This window comes from Colobus angolensis, unplaced genomic scaffold (genome assembly GCF_000951035.1).
Source record: "Colobus angolensis palliatus isolate OR3802 unplaced genomic scaffold, Cang.pa_1.0 Scaffold286, whole genome shotgun sequence".
NCBI classification, from domain to species: Eukaryota; Metazoa; Chordata; class Mammalia; order Primates; family Cercopithecidae; genus Colobus; species Colobus angolensis.
Genome location: NW_012116110.1, coordinates 2,081,255 through 2,101,389, shown reverse-complemented (window position 1 = coordinate 2,101,389; position 20,135 = coordinate 2,081,255). Strand labels below are relative to the sequence as shown.

Below are 20,135 nucleotides of genomic sequence, written 5' to 3'. Positions count from 1 at the left end.
AAATGCCAACAGTCAAGGTGGACATGGAGAAAATGAAGGGGACAAAGTCAATCAGGCTTCAAAGGGGCAGAGAGACATTGCTGGCAACACAGAAAGCAGAAGCCTCTTTCTGCTTCTACAGAAGCAAAAAGAAGGATCAATAAACATGCTATTATTGAGAAAAATGTAGGTAGTCAGGGAGTAAAGAGATGTGAGGGTCATAAAAATAATAATAGCAAAAACATAGCGCTTTGTACATAGCAAGCACTGTCCCACATGTGTTATGAATACTAACTCATTTAATCCCTGTAACAATCCTACGAGATAGGATTATTGGCCCTATGTTTAATGGGCAAGGAAACTGAGGCACAGAGAATATACCTGTGTATTCTGCGGAACCCTATGAAACTACCTTTTTTGTAAGTCAAAAATGGTCTACTCTCAGAAAGTACATATGGTTCACATTTAACTTAATCAGTAACTTGCCTAAGAGGTACAGCTATTTGAGAGGCAGGGTTGGACTTAGAACCCTGGCAGCTGGCTCAGAAGCCTGAACTGTGAGCCTCTAAGGTACAGGGCCTCCAGCAGAAATGGTCAGCATTGACAGAGTGCTATGTGGCAGGTGCTGTGCTAAACCTTTGCACACATCAGCAACAACTCGTTTACCTACACAACAACACTCTTAAGGTAGCTGTGATTATCACCTAATTTATAACTGAAGAAACTGAGGCCCAGGGAGCTTGTGTGAACTGCCAAAGCTTACACAGCTAGTAAATGGCAGAGCTAAGACTTGAACCCATGTTGGCCGGCTCCGGAGCCTGGGTCCTGTGTTCTCTGTCTCCTGTGTGTCTGTAGGTACGGCAGAATTTGGAATGAGATAAGCTTTTGCTGCAGGTCATTAGTCTAGAGAGGAGAGACTTTTCCTGTCAAGCCTCTAAACAGATGCTATAGGCTTCCATTTGGTAAGATACATCAGGGAGACATTTTCTGGCCAGCTCAAAATAACTAATACTGTTATTCAGATGGAACAGAAAATTTACCTCATTATCTCTTCCAAAATAAGCAAGGAAATGAAAGACAATGGAATAAAAGGAAAGAAAAAGAATGTGAAAGATTGGAAGATAGACTATAAAAGATAATTGCAAGTGTTCCCATCCTGGAGATATGTGGAATCAAGCACCGTATTTTATTTGCAATTGAATAGCTTCTCCCTGATCTCAAGTGATTCAGTGGCCATTCAATGGACACTTGGTACCTGATTCTACTTTCTCCAGTAGTTGAGAGGTCATGTCATAATAACCTCATATTCAGTCTACGTAATACACACCAAGGTCCTTTCAGATAGAGAGAAAAAAATAGTGAATGTTGCTCACCAGCAGATTTACTTTTAAAATATCTAAGGCCAGAAGCAGTGGCTTATACCTGTAATCCCAACACTTTCTGGGAGGCTGCAGCAGGCTGATCAGTTGAGGTCAGGAGTTCGAGACCAGCCTGGCCAACATGGCGAAACCCCATCTCTACTAAAAATACAAAAATTAGCTGGGCATGGTGGCGCATATTTGTAATCCCAGCTACTTGGGAGGCTGAGGCAGGAGAATCGCTTGAACCCAGGAGGCAGAGGTTGCAGTCAGCTGAGATCGTGCCACTGCACTCCAGGCTGGGAGACAAAGTGAGACTCTGTTTTGGGGAGAAAAAAAATAAAACTCTAGTAATGTTACCCAAAACTTTATTAATGCTAACTACCAAGTGAATCTGAATTAGCAAAAAGAAAAAAAGAAAATCTGAATTACAGATTTTTTTAATGCAGCTCCATTATTTTTACATGTGTAAATGTCTTAATTTAGGCTAGTGATGGATTGCCCAGCAAGAAGATTCTACACAAATACAGAGTCCCAGAATCTAAAGCAGTTCCAATCTTGAGCACTAAATATTTCAGACTTCTGCACACATGCACACAAAAATGGAAGTAACCTTAAATTAATCACTTTAAATATCAAAATAGAGTAGGTTAAGTCCCATGAACTATTGCTCCTGGATCAATGGTTGGAGTCTGTTCCATGGAAACATAACTTAGACAGGAGACAGACCTAAGCAAGGCAGAAGCAATGAAAAATATCTATTTTAAATACTTTTTACATTTTTGTATTTATATAAACATACATATATCAATTAAATGCAAAGAACATTGCAAGGCAGATATTGTTGGCCCTGCTTTACCCACCTGGCCCTGTAAACCTGACATTGTTATTAGTATTCTATGAAAGCAAATTCATCTCTTGGATTTTGAAACCCACAAACGTGATTGTGAACATCTTTTTTTGTTTTACTAAGTACAAACTAGACAGATGTGGACATCCTGATTGATCTCAGATGCTGACACACAGACTTTTACCAGTTGATAAAGCCAGATCCCTTTGCCTGCTATTCCTAAACTCATCGTCTCTGGTTCCTATTATAATCTGGGACCAGTTAGAGCAGTGCATATCCATGGCAACCATCAATATAACTAGTTCCTTCAATCACCTAGTCACGTGAAATAATAAGCTATTCTTCATGACATACAGCAAAACAAGATTTCACTTTGTTCATTGCTTGTATAAGTCTTATTTTATGCTTGTCCTTAACCTCTTCTCAACAGACATCCTACTGCAAACCCAACCCTACTATGCTAAATAAAGCTATCAGTCAAGTTAGGTGCACATAGCTATGCCTAAACAGAGTGCTTATTCTTGAGTCCATCTACGCTGTCTAGTGAAATGGAGAGGTCTCTGTTTCCATGGATTAAAAACAGATGCAGGATAAACAAGACCTGAAGAGGGCTGACATTGAGTGTTTGAGGCTGTGGAATGAATCACCTCATCCAACACAATATAAATATTTCCTAGCCTGAAATTGGTTATGTCCCTTCCAGAGAGTATCAGTTTACTCATTTACAAAGGAATTATTGGACAATAGTTAAATGAAGACTGGGCTTTTTCGTTTCTTTCATTATATTTATGGGGATAAGCATTCCATTTACATTAAGTGTATTATCTACATAGATGTGGTTCACAAAGCAAGCATGTTAGCCAAACTCGCTTTATAGCCATTCTTGCCCTCAAAAGTCTTTATAACATGGAAGGATTAATACTTATGGATGTCACCAGTTGAGAGCCACTGACCCAGACAAAAGGATGGAACACAAGGAAAGTCTAAATGCAGATATCTGGGCATGCAAATCCTCCTGCTTTTAAAATAGCTTTCACACCTTGAGAAATAGCACAAGGTAGTGGTTAAGACGATAGAATCCTAGTTTGAATCCAGGCTCTGCCTCTTACTAGCTGTGTGTCATTGTGCAAGTTACTTGCCTATTTGTGTTTCAATTTACTCATCTGTAAAATGGCCATAATAATAGTACCTACTTTGTATTCTTTAGGAGATGAAATTTACAAAGCATATAGAATAATGCCTGGGTTATAGCAAGTTTTTAATAAGTGTCTGTGAAACAAACATTTTGAAAAACAAATGAATGGGTCTGAAATTCTAAAGTGTTTCCTGCAGGGTTTATGCCATTTTGTCTTAATGATCAGCCTTTATAACCTTAATGCCTTTTTAAAAAGGTGTTTGTTGTAATGATCAAATATTGTATATGAAAGCGCCTGGTATAGAATCTGATGTGTGCATCTCTAGGATGGTTGCAACCAGATTTGTTTGCTAGATAATTATCAATGCTTGCTGTAGTTGGGCTTGAAATTTGTTATATCAGATCCATGTCAACCCTATCTGAAGATTATAGAAAAAAATCTCAGCCATTTGCCTTGTGTCTGCGCATGTTGGCATGTCCTATTGTGGCCCCAGTGAACAATTATCACTTGTATTCCACTAGACACCTTAAGTAGAATTGCATCTTTCATATATATTTTATTGTAGTCAGTTCATGTATCCAATTCAGGCATGAGGCTACTCCCTTATATCTTGTTAGCTTAACTTAGTATTCAAGCTGGACTTGACCCCAGTTGCCTTCTTTTAGCTCTCCACTCTCCTGTCTCTCTTTCATCTCTCTCCTCTCTCTCTCCTGTGTGTGTATGTGTATATTTGTATGATCATTGAGAATGCAGCACAAAGCGTGAATATTAACTGTCCCCTTTTTACTAAATAGTTGCACAAGATGTAGAGAAAGGAAGACAGAACGTTCTTTTATAAACTCCCTAAGTCCGTAAATACCCCCACGAATACTTGTCTATCAGAGCCCAGCAAACAGTTTTTGTTTCGCAATTCGACAAGGGATATAAGTGGAAAAAGCCCAACTTGTTTTCTTTCTATGTAGGATCCAGAAACTAGCCAATGTTTATACGGCTTGCGGTTTAGTTTTAGGATTTTCCCACAGGTCTATTCAGACCAACTTGGCCAAAGGAAATGCCATTCACATAGCATTGTTTAGAGTGGCACTGCATGAAGCATTCGCTTATTAAAAATGTGATGGCCATTTTTTTTTTTTTAAGTGTAGGTTAGATTTGACGTGTCACCAGTTTGTACTCTGGAGAGTTTACGTGTTGGCAAAGTGAGACCATCTAATTTTCAAATACTCTAATGAATATTATCAACTTAGTTGATCTTTGCTGTGTATGAGCATGTGCATGTTTCCAGGCATAAAAGAAAAATACAGATTTTCTGTAAGCCACCTTGAAAGTAGCAACCTTCCTGTCTTCAGGAATACTGAAAATGAGAATTTAAATCTCCCCTTTCTCTTTACATACTTTATGATGGGTGTCATTGTTGAGTGAAACTGTCTATAAAATTGTTCGGGTTAACCTCTGGCTATAGCTTCGGTTTGGGTTTCTCGCCTGGAACAAGTTTAAGGTGCTTAAGGAACAGAAGGATTTTTCCTGCATCCAAGCTTATTGTTCTTTGACACAGCAGGTGAAGTGAACAGTGTGAGCTAAGCAGCAACCACTAAGGAGTTTAGCTGCAGTGAGAAAAGCTGGGTCTCTGCCCTGATGTCATCAATAAGAACCTTGTTCCCGCTCCCAAACCTCATCCTGTGAGGTTTTCATCTACCTATAAAGGTTGGTTTTGCTCAAACCAGATTAGAAATCAACTTTCTCTGGCAGACTGCTGTTTGGCCAGTAAAGGCAAGGCAGCTGTGTATGTGGGTAGGATTGAGGGGAAACCTGACCCCTCCCTGGCATGCATCTTCCTTTGCCCTCCATTTCTTACAGTAGGTGGACACAGAAAGGAGTCTGAGAGTCTCTGTTGCAGACTGCACAGGACCAACATTCAGCTGCCTTCAGATCTCTCACCTAAGTACAGCAGGGCCGTTCCCTATTTCATGTAAGGGCATTGAGGATCTGGTGGGGAAAATAGAAATAATGAAGAGAGGGTTTACTTAGTAGGTAAGAAACCATCAGGCCAGAAGTGGAATGGATGAGGAGCAATTACTCAGTTTCTTTAATAAATCCAATAAAGGATTATAATAAATAATAATGCCTTACTGTTATAAGTTTATATCCTTGCCTTGGAGCTTGATTTGATCCTCTGAAGTCCTTCCACAGTCCCCACATGCTGCTTTTCCTGCTCCCACCCCTCGGTATTCTTTCCTCTTCTCCAGCTACTCCCTGGCATTACTCCAGACTGGGGACCTTCTTGTGTTCAGAGAATGCAGCCGATCCGCATCCACCCCTGGGCCAAGCAGTGCCTGGTGCTTAGAGCATCCTTTCCCCAGAGAGCCTCTTATCCAACTCCCTCATCTGAGGTTGGAGTCTTTGTTCAAATCTTGTCCTCTTGATGTGGCTTCCCACCACCAGCATCACCCGTGGACCTCCCACATCACACCTGATCTTTCTACCCTGTGTTCTGTACTTTCTCCCACAGCATTTATCACCTCCTGACAGCCTGCTTAGCTTATTTATCTATTATGCTGTTGCTTCTTTTCTGTCCATCCACTATCACCACCACCATCCCTTCCCCACTATAGATAGTCTCAGGGCAGGGATCTTTGAAGTTTTGCTCACTGGTGTATCCCGAGCACTTAGAAAAGTGCCTGGTACACAGTAGGGGCTCCATAAATACCTGTTGAATGAATGATGAGGGAAGCTGAAAATGTGTCATCATCACTGTTATTAACACTATTTCTATTATCATCATTAGGTCAGGATTAGAAATGAGGACACTGAGGCTCAGACATATCAAAGGACTTACCCATAGGACATAGATGACAAATGCCAGATCTAAGTCTCAATCTGAACCTACCCAAGGTTAGTACCTTGTGTCTAGTGACTTCACAAAATGATTTAGTAATGTGGGATAATGTGACTTTAAAATATAATTTAAAAAATGATGAACAGCAAAGTGCCTTGCCTATCCTTTCCCTCTTGGCCCGCCCCCGCCCCCACCCCAATTCACTTGATTAATATCTCAGTTTATTATTTTTTAACAGATAAATCTAGGCTGGGCACAGTGGCTCATGCCTGTAATCCCAGCACTTTGGGAGGCCAAGGTGGGTGGATCACCTGAGGTCAGCAGTTCGAGACCAGCCTGACCAACTTGGCGAAACTCCATCTCTACTGAAAATACAAAATTAGCCAGGCATGGTGGCATGTGCCTGTAATCCCAGCTACTTGGGAGGCTTAGGCAGGAGAGTCACTGGAACCCAGGAGATGGAGGTTGCAGTGAGCTGAGATCGCGCCATTGTACTCCAGCCTGGGCAACAAGAGCAAAACTCCTTCTCAAAGAATAAAATAAAACCAGATAAATCTGCCACGATGAAAATGTTTATTTGTTGTATTTTAACAATACAACTGACATGTGTCAATGTTGCTCTGGGAAAGAACGATGTCGTTAACCCACAATACAAGGGTGTGCTGTCACCCATCTATTTTATCATACTCATAGCAGTTCATATTCAGCATACAGTTGGACAGATAGTCACAACACAAAAGCCCACAGCTGCTTAGATTCTCAGTGGAACATGGACTGCCTATTATCTGGATTCTTGGTTGTTTGAGGAGCATCAGTTGGAGCATGAAAAGCTCAAGTTTTAACAGTAAACAGAGCTTGGAATCCAGAGGGCACAGAGAGGAATGAGTGCATGCAGATCAGAGAGATTCGAGGACCGTGAGCTGTAAGTACAGATGGGTTTCTTGCATTGTCTCTTACCAGGGGATTTGTAAATAATGTCAGCAGGAACTTGTTTGCTTGTATATGCATTCCCAAATATTAGGAGCCACGTTGATCATTTCTGTAGATGTCATATAACCCCTCAGGCACAATCCAATGGGAGTCGACAGGAGCCATAGATTATTTCTTTGGAGGTGGTATAGCCTCGCGTCCCCTGATGTGTATTTACACATAGACATGCAGTCTGGCTCACTGGACTGATCCTTCCAGGCACAGAGAGCCCTGATGTCAGGTTGCTGGTTCTTTTCCTAAGAAGGCCCCTCTTGAAGGGCTCTTCCCTCTTCAAATACTCTAATACCCTAAATATGTATGTGCTTCTGAGAAGTAATACAATCCCATTTTAAACAGAAACAACAAGCATATTCCTTAGCATGTGGCCTGTAGGCTAAGGTAGTGTGGACCCACAGGGAAAACCTTCCATGGTAAAGGCGATGAGAACAGACTCCAGCTCCCTTCACCTACGGGGGAAGGGGCGCCTCCTCCTGCCCTCATTGCTTTGAAAGGTATATTATTGCAGGTCGGGGAGTTGTGATGAATTATAGGTAGGTGGACAGCAACACAAAAATCTGAAAGAGTAACTTATTTTTTCTCTGAAATTTTTTCGTTGTTTTGGTTTGAAGAACAAAGAACTTATCTAATCCTATTTGGCATATGCAAATATCAAAATGAAGGTGTAATGATGACGATGAGGCAAGCCCTGAGTAAAACTGTGAGTTAAACACAATTATTTCCATTCTTCCAACCGTTCCCAGAGCTTCCCTCTCCCTTCTCACAGCCCCTCCCTTCTCTGATGAAACTACTAGGCAAGGAAACTGATTCCTTCTAAAGTCTTAACGACTATGTTCTCGACCAGAGAAAAATGTTGATCGTAAGAAAACAAAACTACACAAAGTAGGTTCAATAAAGACTGACTATAAGTGTCTAAGAGAAAACCTCAGAGGCATTCAAAGACAGGAAGCAGAGCATAACATGCGTGAGCTGACTGAGAACAAAACCAGAAGTGGTTTTGGAAAGTCAGAATCAGAAGACATGACCACACACTGCTTTTCTCTCTACTTCTCTCCTGCCTCAATCAATAATCAATCAATCATCTCTCTCCTCCTCTCTTGTTCTCTCTCCCATTTCCTTTCTCCCTTCCTCTCCCATCCCTCTCTCATATGGCTTGCTTTACATGATCCAGTGAGGTCTGGCTCTATATGATCTTTAAGTACTTGCCATTATCTAACTTAAGTCTCTGCACTTCTGTTTTATTTCTAAAGACAAAGAGTCCAATTAGTCACTGGTCATTTCAGTGAACTCAGTCCTTCTTGGTCAATGGTGGGATCTGCTCCAATCATCTGTAGCCTGAATTGGGTGAAAAGGGAAGTGAAGAAATGAGGAAAGGACTTTGTCAGCCTGAAGGATGCAGGGCTGCCTCTTCCAGCTGTGAGCAGGGCAAGGGAAATTTAGCTTGTGTATCAGGTATTTATCAGCACAAAAATGCTGTAGGAAAAACTACCTTAGAATTCAGGAACTTAACGCCATAAGCACGTATTGAGCTCACAAGACTGAGAGTTGGCTGCATGGTTCTTCTGGCCTGGGCTGGGCTCAATCACATGCCAGGAGGTCAACTGGCTATCACCTCCTCCAGAACAGCCTCAGCTCAGACAACAGAAGCAGCTGGAAGCAGAGGTTCCCTGTGTTTCATTCTCCAACAGCCTAGCTCACACATGTCTCTTATGGTAATGGCGGAAGCGAAAAAGTGGAAACAGAAACATTAAGGGATTTTCCAAGGTTCTGTGTGGGTCACATTTGCTAACATTCCACTCACCAAAGCAAACCACATGGCCAAACTCAGAATCAAGGAGTGATGAAAGAGATCCCACCTGTTTAGTGATAGAAATTCTAACATCACATGACAAAGCAGTATGGATCCAGGGAGGGGAGAGAAATTGGGGCTGTTAATGCAATGGATCTCCTAATCATGGCAGCAAACCCACTGGCATGTACAATAGGCTAGTTTAGATATATATTCTTTCCCAGCAAAATTTGCATAAAATCTTTTTGATATTAATTCCTGATGCAAAATAATGAAATACTAAGGTTGGAATTTAGAAGCCCTTTTCAAATAAATGATAATTTTTGTTTCCAGGTAAAGCTAGATACATAGTATAGGAAGAACATGGAACCAAATAACAGAGGGAATTGAATTCTCCCCACTTCTCCCCCAGGACGCTCTTCCCCCTATACCTCCCCACTGCCCCACCAACACACACACAGCATTCCTAGATTTGTGACATCCTGCTAACTTACTGGATTAAAAAATGAGACATTCAGCTTAATAGTGGGTTCTGAATAGCTCAAAGCTGAAACTGTGTGCAAGTAGCAGATAGACCACAAGCCAAGATGGCCCTGAAGAGTTGGAGGCTATATCATTGGGCCCCTTTTTTCCCCAGGTGGGGGCTGAGTTCCATTTAATGCAGTGGGAGCTAGTTTGCTTTTCTGCCAGGAATAAAAAGATTAAGGTTCTACAAGTGATCTATAGTTGGCTCCTGGAATAGATGATTCAGTTTGGGGCATATTCAAGTCTTTTGCTCCTTTTCCTGGAATCATGGAGTGACAAAATATCAGGAATAGATGGAGTTTAGAGAAAATCTAATCCAGCATTTCCCAAACTTCAGTCAACCACATACCCCCATTCACTAGTTTGTAACCTTTGTTCTATTCTTAAATATTTTTAGTTAAATTGGCTCATTTTTTAAAAACTTAATTTATTTTTAAAGATTTATGGTCACAAGTTGAAAATCAGTATCATTTGACATAAATAGAAGATAACCACAAAATAAACAGAATGAAAAACCCTACATTGTTGTGAAATTCTACCAGATGCTTGAGCTCAGTCTTTCCTAAAAAGGGAATTTCGCAAACATGAAGGAAGTGTTAAAGAAATAGTATGCTTAAACCAACACTTTCTCTCTGATGGCGTCAGGAAGATGGAAAGAAGCTTGACAGCGTCATCCCTTACTATTTAGTTCCATGCTATTTAATGCCCTGCTTCTGTGTCCTAAAGCCCTCTTGGACTTCCCAAGCTGTGTGTCTGTTGCGCTGCAAGGAATATCAATAGCCCAACTCCTTTCATTCATGGATGGAAAAACCAAGGCCTCCCACCAATTTCCAGTGGCTGCCTTTGTGCCATGTCATCATCAGTTAGCATCTTACCTAGTGTTTGGGTTAGGTGAAGAGAAAAAACTTAAGCCACAAAAGAAGTAAAAGGGGATGCTAGTAGATGGTGCTTTTGACTCTAGAAAGTTGGGCTTGCCTGATTTTCAGTGACCTCTGCTCTTCCTGTCCATTATAAGAGGATATTGGCAGTCACTTACCAAAAGCAATAGAAAGAGCCTCATGTTTCCACAGAGAAAACCTCTACCTGGACCCAGCACAATCAAAGACCCTCAGATAAGGAAACTTCTAGAAAGATGTAGCCATGCAAAGGGAGGCATCTCCGGTTGTCTTGCCAAGGGAAACTGTCAGGAAAAGGCCAAAGAGCAGCATTATCTCAATCAAATTCGTCCTCCCAGTAAGCCACAGCAGCTGTGCTAATGGCATTCTGAATCCTCCATAGTGAACTGTATAGATTTTCAAAAGGAGGTGGAGAAATCCTCTTTGTCTCATTATCTTTTCAAGATGGATTTTTAACTGAAAATCCTTTCTTTAAAAATAATAGGATAAATGTAGCCAGATACTCAACTAAGCTCTTTATTACATTGCCTGTGATTTGGACTGAGCTTTTGAAACATTTCTTCAGATAGGAGAGGAAGGGGCATTCTTCAAGAAATATTCCTTTTTCGCCATATTTTTAAGGATGACTCTGATTATATCAAACGTTGGTTGGTGTTCCATTTTAAATTTCTCTGACATTTTAGGAACAAGATGGTGTGCACATTAAATAAATAAATTCTTCTCCCTGTTATATTATAGGATGAAATCAAAAGGGCAAGTGTCTTAATCTTTGGGGTGGAGATGCCTGCACCCGATATCTCTCACTGGAACCTAATTTACCTCTCACTGGAACCTAATTTCTCTCTCTACCCTCTGAACTTTTAAACTGTTCTGTGCACTTGGACTTCATCTGAAGAGCTCAGGCCAAGTTATTCATGTTGATGGGGACAAGAACAATCAATGTCTAATGAACTGTTTCTACATTTGTTCATAATTGAGAGATTCCTCTCAATCCCATGTTGGCTCTTTCTTCAGAGGCACCAACGAAAGGGTCTTAGTAGCTCACCAGGCTTTTGTAGACATCCTGATTTTGTTCTTCCTGACTCTGAGATACCTGACAGGGACCCTAAAGCTTTCTGAGCCTCCCTACTTCATATGTAAAATGGGAAACATTAGACCTATCATGTCAAAATATACTAAAGATTAAAATGAGGTGATACAAGTAAAGCTCATAGCACAGGGCCTTCTATTTAAGCCTGCAATAGGTGGTCACTAATATAACATTGGCAAGGCCATGTGAGGTAGAGCAGAGTACATATAGACTTTAGGGTCAGAGGGTAGTGCCCATTTCTGCTTTATTTGTAATTGTATCTTCACTGCCAGTTGCCACTGGCACATTAGCAGGAACTCAGTATTTTTTGGATAGATGGAATGGTTCTGGCATTGTCCCATTATTAGCTGTGTGGTCTTGGGTAAGGCATTTCACCCCTCGTCACGTGTTTCCTCAACTGTAAAACAAGGACAATGCATGTCTTACAGAGCTGGTAAGATGAAACACAATGGCCAATGTAATGTGCCCAGCATGGAGATTGCCACATATTATGCTTTCCACGGATGTTTATTCTTAAATCTCCACTCTCCATCACTTTTGACGATCTCAAATAAGGAAAAAACTAGGACCAGGGTCTTCTGGGAAAGCACCATTTTTAAAGCTATCTTTTAAAATAGGCAGGGGCCAGGGTCCTCAGGTCCAGGATGTATGTGGGGGAATTCCATAGCCCTCTCAGGATGGTCCCTCGTCACAAGTATCAGTGTCTGAAATAAGCAGGATGTCCTATTCTGACCCTTTTTGGTTCCTGGGCAACTGTGAGGTAGTATAGGGCAGGCTTGAGGAGGATCCTGAAAAGAAGAACATCACCGATCTTTCACCCCAGACCTCACATTCCCATTTCTACAGAGGCTAAGAGGAAGGTCCCTTCTCTTGCGTCAATTTCAGTTGGTTGGTGTGCTTTCAGGAGTTTTGTCTTGAGAAGGTTTCCAAGGTCATATCTTGGCTTAGAGGGAAAAAACATCAAGATTAATTGGCAATGTCTGTCATGGATGCAAGATGGGGTATTGTTGGTTTGCCATGGAGATTTACACAACAGCGTCTAGAGGGAGATTTTCTATAGCCTTTGTCAAAGAGCAAACCTATTGCTTTAACCTTGGCGATTACCAAAAGCCAAAAACCAAAAAATCTATTTTTTCCCGCTGTCAGTTTTTTGCTGTCACAGGAGCCACCCTATATTGACAGGTCATGATGACACTTGATGAGATCTTGACATAAATAGGAAAATAGACACCCAGTGAAATAGAGGAGCTGTAACTCACAGAAATGCCTGACGTTGCAGGTCACATGTGCAATGTGTGATATCCATGTCTGCAGGCATTCAGAAAATGTTTATTGAGCACCTAGTACATGCCAGGCAGTGTTCTAGAGGTTGTTTAGTGAACAAAAGAGACAAAAATCTCGCCCTGTGAGGCTTGTGTTCCAGTAAGGGATGTCATTGACTTGTTATTATAAAAGTTTATGTATGAAAAACATTTCAACCATTGGAAGACTGTGCTCCAAAACCTCCACAACATATATAGGGAGGGCTTTCTTACTATCATTCATGTACTGTGGCAGGATTCTACTTGAACAACCTATTAATTTGTTCCAGAGCCCAATCATCCATTTCTACTTATTAATGCATAGTTAGTAGAAATAGCACTTCCGGGCTTCTGCCATGTGATGTGTCAATGTGACCCCCATAAGTAAACCATAGAGAATCTGAATCTCCAAATGTTTGATCCCTTCTAATTTGCCACTGCTGCATAGATGTAACCTTCCCACTCTGTACCTGTATGTCACCTTGAGGCCCCTACGACTTCATCTTAAGCTATGACCAGCTTCTAGAATAAGTTTTCTTCACTTTAACTTTGGCCAGGTGCTTGGCCAAAGTTTCCCAGCTGCATTAATCCTACAGGTTTGATAATAGGTGTAATCTGTGTCATTAGTTTCTGAGTCAAAGATCCCAACTGGACAAAATTCGAGCTTTATCAGTATAGGCCCCTATTTTATACTTTGGGGAAGAAGGGGAGCAGCATGGCCTCTGGCTCCTGGCAATAATTTAACCTTGGTATCAGATCAGATTTTACATCCCATGTTGCTCCTTCCAATCTTTCCGTGCCATTCCAAGACTCCAAATGCAGTCTCTCAGGAATGAGGTGCCCAAAATATGAACATCTCTTATTACTGGCTTGTGGACAGGGACTAGAGGTGCGGGTAATCATATCAGTCAAGACTAATTGCAAGTGACAGAAACCCAACTGAAATTTAATCTCATGGTTTGTGTGACTGTAGAAGGCTGGTTTTAGGCATGGCTGAGCCAGGAATCAGTTTCTGTTCTCTGTGATGAAGTCGCTCTTGGGCAGGCCTTCTCTACTTGGTAGTGTTACATTGTATTGTGAAAAGAGAACTTCTCTTTTATACTAGTATCAGCAAAAGTTCCAAGGCTGATGCTTATTGAGCTGATTGATCAGGTGTGTGTCACATATGTCCATCCCTGAACCAATCACTGCAATCAGGGGATAAAACGCACTGATTAATCTTCTCCTAGATTTGGCATTGAAGTTCCTTTCACCCATACTTCATGGACTGAGAGTGGACAAGGAGTGGTTCCACAAATGGAAACTAAGATGGGGAAATATACACTGGGCAGGTGGAACCAGCCAATATCCACTAGAGGGACTCTGTACTGACTGTCACCATGAAAGAGGGAGGTGACAACATGCCACTTGGTATGGAGGTGGTACTGACCATGCATTTGCCTCTTGCAAAAGGATTGAGAGAAAAGTCACCCAAATGTCAGGTGCCAAAATCAGGGAAGGAGGCGGCCCGGGGAAGTCACCAGCCCACATTCCCTAAACATCCACCCATATGCCATCTTGGGTGCACGTCCCTGGGGCATTTCCCTGGGAATATAAATCTCCAGATAATGGTTGGTGCCATATGACAATCCAGATAATTTATTCCTCATCCTGGAATCTGCTGCTTGTCAGGGCTTTAAGGCGCCAGTTCATCTTCATCATTGGTAGACATCTATAAGTTTGAGTCATAGCACTTTCTAGGGCAGGTAACTACCCAGAACAAGGACATCATTAGAAACCATTACAGAAAAACATTTTGCATTAACTGCTGCAAATGATGCTCAGTTTCTTTGCTGATATTACCAAATGAAGGCTGTTTCTTATTCATTTTTACTGTCATTATCATGGCAACAAGGATCACCTAATTCATTTACATTACCCCTATTGTTGTAGAACCTAGATGATGTTCCTCAGGCTGGTCCTGATTACCAGACTGCTCTGTATGGCCAGGCTAGAGGGACTATAGCAGTTCAAATGTGAGTGTTTCCTCAGAACCCCCATCCAAGCTCATATCACACAATAATGCAATGTTTTGTTCCCTTTCTATGTCTCTACTAAATTGCGAGTTCTTTCAGAACAGGAAGCATCTAATTCCCAATATACCCTGTATTCTGAATATTATAACCCCTCAATACATGTTTGTAGAGTAAGTACTATTCTTAGTGATTGCAAAACAAAGAGGAATAAAACATAGTTCCTAACTGAGAAGCTCAAAGTCTATCAATTACAGAAATAACAATACTAATGACGACATCAGCTAATGTTCATTGAGTACTATGTGCTGGATACTGAACCACATACTTCGCATGCATTATCTTGTGTAATGATCTTGACAGTACATTACTTGACAGTAATATACTATTATTACTCCCATTTCACAGATGAGGAAGCTGAAGTTTATGGACAAAGCTAAAGTCGGATTACTTGAAAATGGCAGAGTCAAGGTTTTGGGGGAGTTTTTGTTTTGAGACAGGGTCTTGCTGTGTCACCCAGGCTGGAGTCCAGTGACACAATCTCAGTTCACTGCAACCTCCATGTTCAAGGTTCAAGCAATTCTCCTGCCTCAGCCTCCCAAGTAGCTGGCACTACAGGTGTGCGCCACCATGCCTGACTAATTTTTGTATTTTTAATAGAGACAGGGTTTTGCCATGTTGACCAGGCTGGTCTCGAACTCCTGACCTCAGGTGATCCCCCATCTCGACCTCCCAAAGCGCTGGGATTACAGGCATGAGCCACTGCACCCAGCCAGAGTTGGGGTTTGAACTCTGGTCTGCCTGGTTATAATACATGTTCTGAACCACTAAATTAATACTACCTCTGTTAAAGCAGGATGAGTAAAAGGTGGGGGAAGTTGGAATAAATTAATACTCAAAAGATTGGAAGGAGGTTCCCGGCGCCAAACAAATCTTCAATAAAGATATTAAGTTTCTCAGGAAGGTACCTAATGTTAAAAAAAAAAAAAAAGATATTAAGCTGGTCTAATATTTTAATTAGGGAGGGCTTTTGAGGAACCAAGCAGAGGAACTCAGTAGAGACTTGGAAATATGTTGATGGCACTTTCTTAAAGCCCATGGAAATGCACGTGGACCACTTGAAACAAGCAAGCACCTACTGTTCCTTGTTTCCTCTCTCAGCTGGGCAGAGGGGCCAAGTGGAGGAAGTGTCTTCATGGCCTTCTTTCAATATAGGGTCAAAAAGAGCAAAATAAATGAGCTCTGCCTCTCATGAGTTTATTTTGCCTTCTCTCAGAATGGAGTCAAGAAATGGAGATCAGGGACCACATTTGTAAAAATCGTGTAAGTTCTCTAACTTAACCCCAAGCAGTTATTTCTGCTCTTTGTTGGCATCTACATAGAGATCTCAGCAGGAACCAGAGGAAAGGGCAGAATAGCGGAGTGACCAGACTACCAGACTGTTAGGCTGGGAGGAAGTGGGTAGAGTAGGTGTGAGAAGCTTCTCAGAGGAGAGAAAAACAAAGCAATGATTCCATGAGGCCTGTGGCCAAGTGGGTAGCAGAAACGCTGAAGTCTGGTTGAGTGTAAGAAGATTCCTTGCCAAGCTGAGGGCAGGATTTCTGGAAAGAACCTAAGAAAGGAGCTAATGACCCCTCAGAGCTAGGCCTATGTAGGCCTGCGGAGGTGTGGGAAATGTCTATTAGTGTCCAACAGCAAGACTGTGTCCCCATGATCTCCTGTATTTATGCAACATTTGTCCTGTACAGGTGCACATGGATGTGCTGTGTGTATGCACTGAGCCAGGTGATGGGAAATCTTGAGGAGCAACTTTCCACCAGAAATCTTGTGTGGAATACAGACAAGTAAACTGGCAATGGTGATACAGTGTGAGAGACCCCCAAAAGGGCAGGCAGAGGGTGCTCTGAGATTGTAAGGAAGATACCTACCCAAGTCCTTGCTGGATGGGGCAGCAAGGGGGCTGGGTGGGCTTTGGAAAGCCAGGTGAGCACCAAAGAATGAACAAGATTCACCCAGGTGAAGCATGGGAATGGGAGCAAGGTAGCAGAGGGGTCTTTTAGAAACCAAGAAGCAGCATGGCTCAAAATCAGGAAGGAAGAAAGCGCATGGCATTTCTAGGAACTGCAGGAAGCTCAGTCCAGTTTGTGCTCAGAAGGAGAGGTGGGAGGTGGCAAGACATGGCCCAGGGCCAGGCACTCTCAGAGTTTGACTTCATGCTGAAGCCAGGGGACCTTCGTTGCTGAGTTTTCCTTCTGAGGGTGGAAATGATCAGGACCTCTTACAGGGCTGTCTTGGGTGTTTAGTGCCACAACTGCTGTAATAAAACAAGATTCTTGCTCCTCAAAAATGCCTGATTCTGCATCCAATCATCTTGGCAGGCAGAACCAAAGGAAGCACTTTGGTCCTCTTTTCTTGGCCATAAAAACCAGGTCTTGGTGTCCTAATGTTATTAAAATCCTCATAGGCTGAGAAGATGCATTTTGGGCCTCAGAGCATGTCAAAAATTACGTAATTTTTCCAGCCTAATTCTAGCTCAGTGGGCTCAACTTTCATGGCAATTGAGAATTACCTAGAAAGTTTTAAAAAGAAATGCTGATGCCTGGGGCACCCTCAGGGATTCTGATCCAATTGTCTGGAGCCAAGCTGGGCATTGGTATTTTTTAGAGCTCCCCAGGTGATCCCCAGGGCAGCCAGGGTTGAGAATCGCTGCAGAATGTGCAGCCTAGCAACGGAAACTCTTGAGAAAGGAACGGACGCCTCTTGCCAGGTACTCCAGCCGAGTAGATTCTGGGTCAACTTTTCAAATCTTCCTGGCAGATCATCAAAAGAGGCTGTGGCAACTGCTGAGACCTCTTGGTGCTCCTCCCACTCCCCCCCACCCACTTTTACAGGTAGATGCAAAGAGCCCTGTTCTAAAGCTATTATAGGAGGCTGGAGAGGAGGGCTACCTCACGCATGCCTGGCACCTCACAGCATCATCTGGCTCCCTGAGCCACATTGTGCAGCACTAAGAAGCTTTGTCAGGGATTTTTTTTTCTTGCATTTACCCGGAAATTCCAAGCAGGCCTCATTAGCACATTACTCACACTCAGCCAATCCCACATATCACCTTCCTCCTCACCCCCACCTCCAGGCTTTTTTCTCCCCCATTTGCCCATTTATTCACTGCAGTTGGATTTTGTTTCCTGTGCCCTGAAAAGCACACTTTTGGAATGGAAATGCTGCTGGAAGAACGGGGGTGGCTGTGAGCTCCACGATCGCGGCCCATCACCCCCCATTGCCCTGCTAGTGAAATCCCATCCATCAGGAGCACAGAGCGACAAGCCCTCTAACTACTTCCTAAGGCACTGCCCTGTGTTGTTCCTTCTGTACCGAGACAGCAAATCGTTAGCTGGAGCTCCCAGGTTGTTTCTTGCAGCAATTAACAGCTGCCCTGGTGCTAATTCCCGATCAATAGCCCCAAGATGCTGCTGCTCTTACAGCTGTCGGGGTGACAGCCTCTACAGCACATTTTGAAAGTAACTTGCCAGTGGTGGGACTCTCTTCTCCTTGGGCCCACCCAAGAAAAGTCCTCACGAGGCTTCAGAAGGAGTGCCAAGTGCCACTCACCCAGTGTGGGGGCCTAGTGGCAGGGTGAGCAAGCAGGTGGCTCCACCTCCCTCTTCTGGTCAGGTGATAACTTGGGGAGACAGTGGAACCGAGGCCCTGTACTGCCAGAGTAGCAGCCCCTCGAGATATTAATGAAGTTCTCATTTTTCAATTTTGGCTTGTTTGGAACTTTTTTCTGTTTGAGATGGCTATGTATTTCTTCCATCTAAAGCCCTCATACAAATCCATCTTCTTTTTTTTTTTTTTTTCCTAACGCAAATTGCCAGTTTCTCATTTCTTGCCTGTGTTGCTCCCTCCAGCTCCCTGTGGACAGAATGAGACCCGAGAGGATGGTAAAATAATCCAGCTGCCTCCCTGCAAGACAGGAGCTTGGATCGTGCCGGCCATCATGGCCTGCTACCTCTTAGTGGCAAACATCTTGCTGGTCAACCTCCTCATTGCTGTCTTTAAGTAAGTGGATCCTTCGGAGCACATGGGATGGACAAGGACAGCAGGGGTGAAGGGGAGTGGATGCTTCAGAAAACAGTGGGGTTTTCTCACTTGATTATCTTTGGTCTCTATTTTAGCAACACATTTTTTGAAGTAAAATCGATATCCAACCAAGTGTGGAAGTTTCAGAGGTATCAGCTCATCATGACTTTCCATGAAAGACCGGTTCTGCCCCCACCCCTGATCATCTTCAGCCACATGACCATGATATTCCAGCACCTGTGCTGCCGATGGAGGAAACACGAGAGCGACCCGGACGAAAGGGACTACGGCCTGAGTAAGCTTCAAGCGACAGCCCAGCCGCCACAATTCAGAAATCCCTACCACTTCCTATATGCAATCATGCAGGATCACATGGCCACCTATTTCCTCCCGCCTCCTGCAGGTTGCGGACAACTCTGAAGACTTGGAGAGGACTGGGGGATAAGGGAATTGGCTTGAATGAGAAATAATGTCAGAAAGAAGATGGTAGAGGCTGAAATTGAGCACTCGTAGCCTCATGTCTTTCTCAGAGAGATACAGTCTCCAACAGGGCTGTTTTAGCACCTTCATAAGTTCTAAGTTTCTTGCTTTCCAGAGATCTCAACCCAAAATACGTCAACTATATTAATATGCCACCCAAGGCTACATTGTATATTATTTAAGCAATAATTTCTGGACCTATAATTTTTTTCTTATCTTAAACATTTTCCTAAACCTTAGGGTTGTGCCTAGATTGCCTCATGAGAAGACCAGCCCTCCTTTCTGTTACTCAGAGGACAAAACAGAAGACCCTTCACCATCCACCTTCCAGCCCAGTGTTTCTAAAAGGAGGTTCTATTAGCACTGAGGTGGAACAATTCCTTGTTGTGTAGGATTATGCCACACATTGCAGGAGGTTTGGCATATCCAGCCTCCACACATTAAATACTAGTGACTCCCACAGATTTCCTAAATACCCCTTGGGTATCACGCTCCATTAAGAACCACTGGGAATCCAGTCCCATACCAGCAAGCTCCTACAGTTTCTCAAAGTGTGTCAAACAAGCCACCTACCTCAAATCTACTGAACAAGAGCCTCTGGGATTATAGCCCAGGAGTCTACCTCCCTCTCTATGGTCACCAGTATACCTAAGGTTTGAAACCAAAACAATTTGGTCAACAGCTTCTCTAAATCTGAAGTCCTTAACACCCTCCCTGAACTTGCAATGCCCAAATTCTTTTTAGACATTAAAATTAGAGAGACCTGGGAATTCCAGAATTCACTGTTTTCATCTGAAACACAAATTTAAGCAAAGAGAA

At 42.7% G+C, this 20,135-nt stretch overlaps 1 protein-coding gene across 1 annotated transcript in view; it reads left to right on the top strand.

The window, feature by feature from the left end:
• TRPM3 (transient receptor potential cation channel, subfamily M, member 3) overlaps positions 1 to 20,135 on the top strand; it is a 588,224-nt gene that overhangs the window by 551,790 nt on the left and 16,299 nt on the right. The window contains exons 23-24 of the mRNA XM_011948911.1: positions 18,665 to 18,815; positions 18,932 to 19,131. Of these exons, the coding sequence (XP_011804301.1) occupies positions 18,665 to 18,815; positions 18,932 to 19,131 (351 nt within the window). The remainder of the gene's footprint in view (positions 1 to 18,664; positions 18,816 to 18,931; positions 19,132 to 20,135) is intronic.